Below are 2831 nucleotides of genomic sequence, written 5' to 3'. Positions count from 1 at the left end.
TGGAAGAGTGAAGAAGAAGATAAATAGTAACTTCTAAATCTTGCTGTTTATCCTAAAAGAATCCTATCGGTGACCTCCCTAGCTCTCTGTCTCCTGCCCACCACTTCGTGCCTCACCTAGGACTTATCGTTTGGAAAAAGGACTCACGGGTCAGACCTTAAGGGAGAAAACCAAAAGGGACTTGGAGGATAAAAGAAAGAAAAGAAGAAACCAAGAACTTCAACTCAGAAATCCAAAACCAGCCACTTGGGTTGGATGAGTTGCAACTTAGGCAGAATTCTCACAACTCTTATGGCTCTGATACCAGAAGGGGTCTAGAACCAGAAAGGATTAGCATATATGGTTAAGAAGCTAACATAATAGAAAAGTCGCAGTTTATGCATAAATCTTATTAAAGAATAAACAAATATTGAATGTATAAAAAATAATGAATGTATGAACATAATGATATATTATATATATATATAGTCTCATCTTGTGGGTAGCTGGGGAAGCGGCTGGCTTCCAAGATGAGATAGCTGGGGAAGTGGCTGGCTTCCATGACTTCTCCATATAATCAATTCTTATGCCACCTTTTCTGCTTTTTTCTTTTAATCTAAGTTGAAAAAGAAGTTTTGTTGGACTCTGAATCATGAGCAGTACAATAAGGTCTAGCTAGATGCCATATACAAGGGCCACCTCTACATACTAACCACAAGATTAGGAGCAATATCCCTAACTTTTGTACTGCTTCTTTATTCCTTTCAACACCTCTGGAGACTATCTCTCTGCTCCTGCAAGTAAGTTTAAACAAGTTTCTATGAGCAAATATATATACAAACAGTATTTAAATTGGTTCAAAGGAAAAATGTACCCATAATGATGTGTTCTGTCATTAGCTTAAATATTAGGCTTGGCTTTACACCAGTTCAGATATAACTGCCAATATATTGACTCAAATTAAGTTATGGCTTTGTACTTACAAGGACCATCTTATTTGATGAGGATGCATCTTGTTGGTGCTCCTTCAGCACCAAGCAACCTTAGAGGCAAGCAATGCACAGAATAGTTTCCGGGTTGGATGTCGTCAAGCTTTAGGCCTTCCACAGGAATGATTTCCTGAGCCATATATTACCAGCATTTTGATTTAAAAGGAGCTTAATCAAATTCCAATTACATTGTAAAGAAAGTCAGGAAATCATAGACAAACTTGATTTGAAAAACAAAATATATATCTTGCCTCTGATTTTTTTTTAAAAGAACACATAGAAGAAGCTTTATTCTACCAAATAGAGAATCTTACCCTGCCTCTGAGAAAGGCAACATGAGCTGGAATTGCTTCATCATAGGTGGCAATGGAAAAGTAATCAGTTCCTACATTCATAGTCAGGAAAATCAGTGCAATCACAACCACTTGCTTTCAAAATGGTCAGAAACTTGATTATTTTATACCTCAACCGAATTACCCCCAAAAAAAAAAACAACAAATTAGTGTGTTACCAACAAGTTTGATGTCTGTGTTGTCTACTACCCATTTTGCTCCATCCTCCGTGAATCCCACAAAGCTCGAGTCGAATTCCTTTCGATGCATAAGCCGCCTATACAACAGAGTAATGATTATCAGTTTTATGATATGTCTTGTTTGCAGTGTTCATTTTGTTAATCAGATTCAGCATACAGATATAAAATCTTAATTACTTAATCTGAAATCCGAAACGCTTAATCCTTAAATCCAAACCGACGTCATTTTGGACATAAGCACAATTCAGCACAAAAGCAACTATCAAAGAATCATATATATATTTCAAGAAAATTACAAAGAAAATATAAGTAGACAATCTTTTTTTCATTCTGCGTTACCTGTCAGTATTCAATGTCTTGAAAAGGACCCGGCGTGTACCCTTGGGAATATTTAAGTACTTCATAACTTCAGCTGTAAAAGGTAGACATTATGCATTTGAAAGGCTTCAAAAAAAAAAAAACTTGAAAATTCATATTAAAATTTGAACAACACCAAGTTAGAAATGCATACCAGTTATGTTGCTATCTCTGGGAACATCAACAACAAGAGCAGGACCCGTTGAAAAAACAATTATACTGAGCATAAATCATCAACAGATAGAACAAATTACTTTGTTGTTCTAAGTATCATGCATAATTACCATTGAGGACATCCAGGTCAAGCTGATCAACATCAAACCCTGCGTCAAAGTAGTCATCAAAAACATGGCCAGGGGCATCAACATGGGTTCCAGTGTGGGCAGGCAGGTCGAACTCAGAGTTGTTGGTGAGAGAAGCATTCTTCATGCTGAGCTGGAGCCACAGGAAGTGGCCGATCCCATTCTTGGAACCATAGAAAGGAAGGTCCGGTGTGTACCTGTGGGTGATGTCAAAGATTCTCCCATTGCCGTACACTTCTCTCCTTACGGGTTTCGGGGTGTTGCCACCGCCCCCGGAACTGTAGACGGAGGAGGAAGAGAGGAAGAAGCAAGAGAGTGTGAGCAAAATGGAAGGAAGAACGGGTTGGTGGTGGTTCATGGTTTTGGGCATGGTGGAATGAGAGCAGAGAGGTTGTGTTAAAGGTTGAAGTAAGAAAGAGGTGGTGGTTTTTTATGAGTAATAAATCAATAAAGTTAATGGTAATTAGTGATTCAAAATTGCAATCAAATTAAAGTTAATGGGTGCCAGATTGTTTTTATCTTTATGAGTGCGTTGACGCTTTTTACTAGACTTGGGCAACCTTTAGTTCAATTATTTAATCTTCTGTCATCAGTTTCGAGAAGTATCCATGACCAATCATGAATTAGATATCACATGAGTTGCGTATAGCAATTCTGCATTTGGTCCAACAA

General features: G+C 37.8%; 1 protein-coding gene across 3 annotated transcripts; it reads right to left on the bottom strand.

Annotated features, from left to right (window-relative positions):
- Positions 1 to 311: 311 nt before the first annotated feature.
- LOC103335215 (cyclase-like protein 2) lies at positions 312 to 2589 on the bottom strand. Of its 3 annotated transcripts, none has more exons than XR_016127641.1 (7): positions 2142 to 2587; positions 1840 to 1912; positions 1480 to 1577; positions 1283 to 1353; positions 963 to 1098; positions 693 to 773; positions 312 to 595 (listed from the first exon to the last, which is right to left on the bottom strand). XR_016127641.1 is itself a non-coding variant. In XM_089053749.1 (7 exons), exons 1-6 carry the CDS (start codon positions 2527 to 2529, stop codon positions 973 to 975), a joined length of 801 nt encoding a protein of 266 aa, XP_088909875.1. In that variant the 5' UTR covers positions 2530 to 2589; the 3' UTR covers positions 601 to 773; positions 963 to 972. The 3 variants fall into 3 exon arrangements, 2 of the variants coding, with proteins under 2 accessions (XP_088909875.1, XP_008236449.2); XM_089053749.1 differs by lacking the exon at positions 312 to 595 and adding an exon at positions 2012 to 2057 and having other exon boundaries at positions 601 to 773; positions 2143 to 2589; XM_008238227.2 differs by lacking the exon at positions 312 to 595 and having other exon boundaries at positions 601 to 773.
- Positions 2590 to 2831: the final 242 nt, after the last annotated feature.

This window comes from Prunus mume, linkage group LG6, assembly GCF_029339155.1.
Source record: "Prunus mume cultivar Tortuosa linkage group LG6, ASM2933915v1, whole genome shotgun sequence".
Classification (NCBI taxonomy): Eukaryota; Viridiplantae; Streptophyta; class Magnoliopsida; order Rosales; family Rosaceae; genus Prunus; species Prunus mume.
This window is presented reverse-complemented; position numbering and strand designations above follow the sequence as displayed.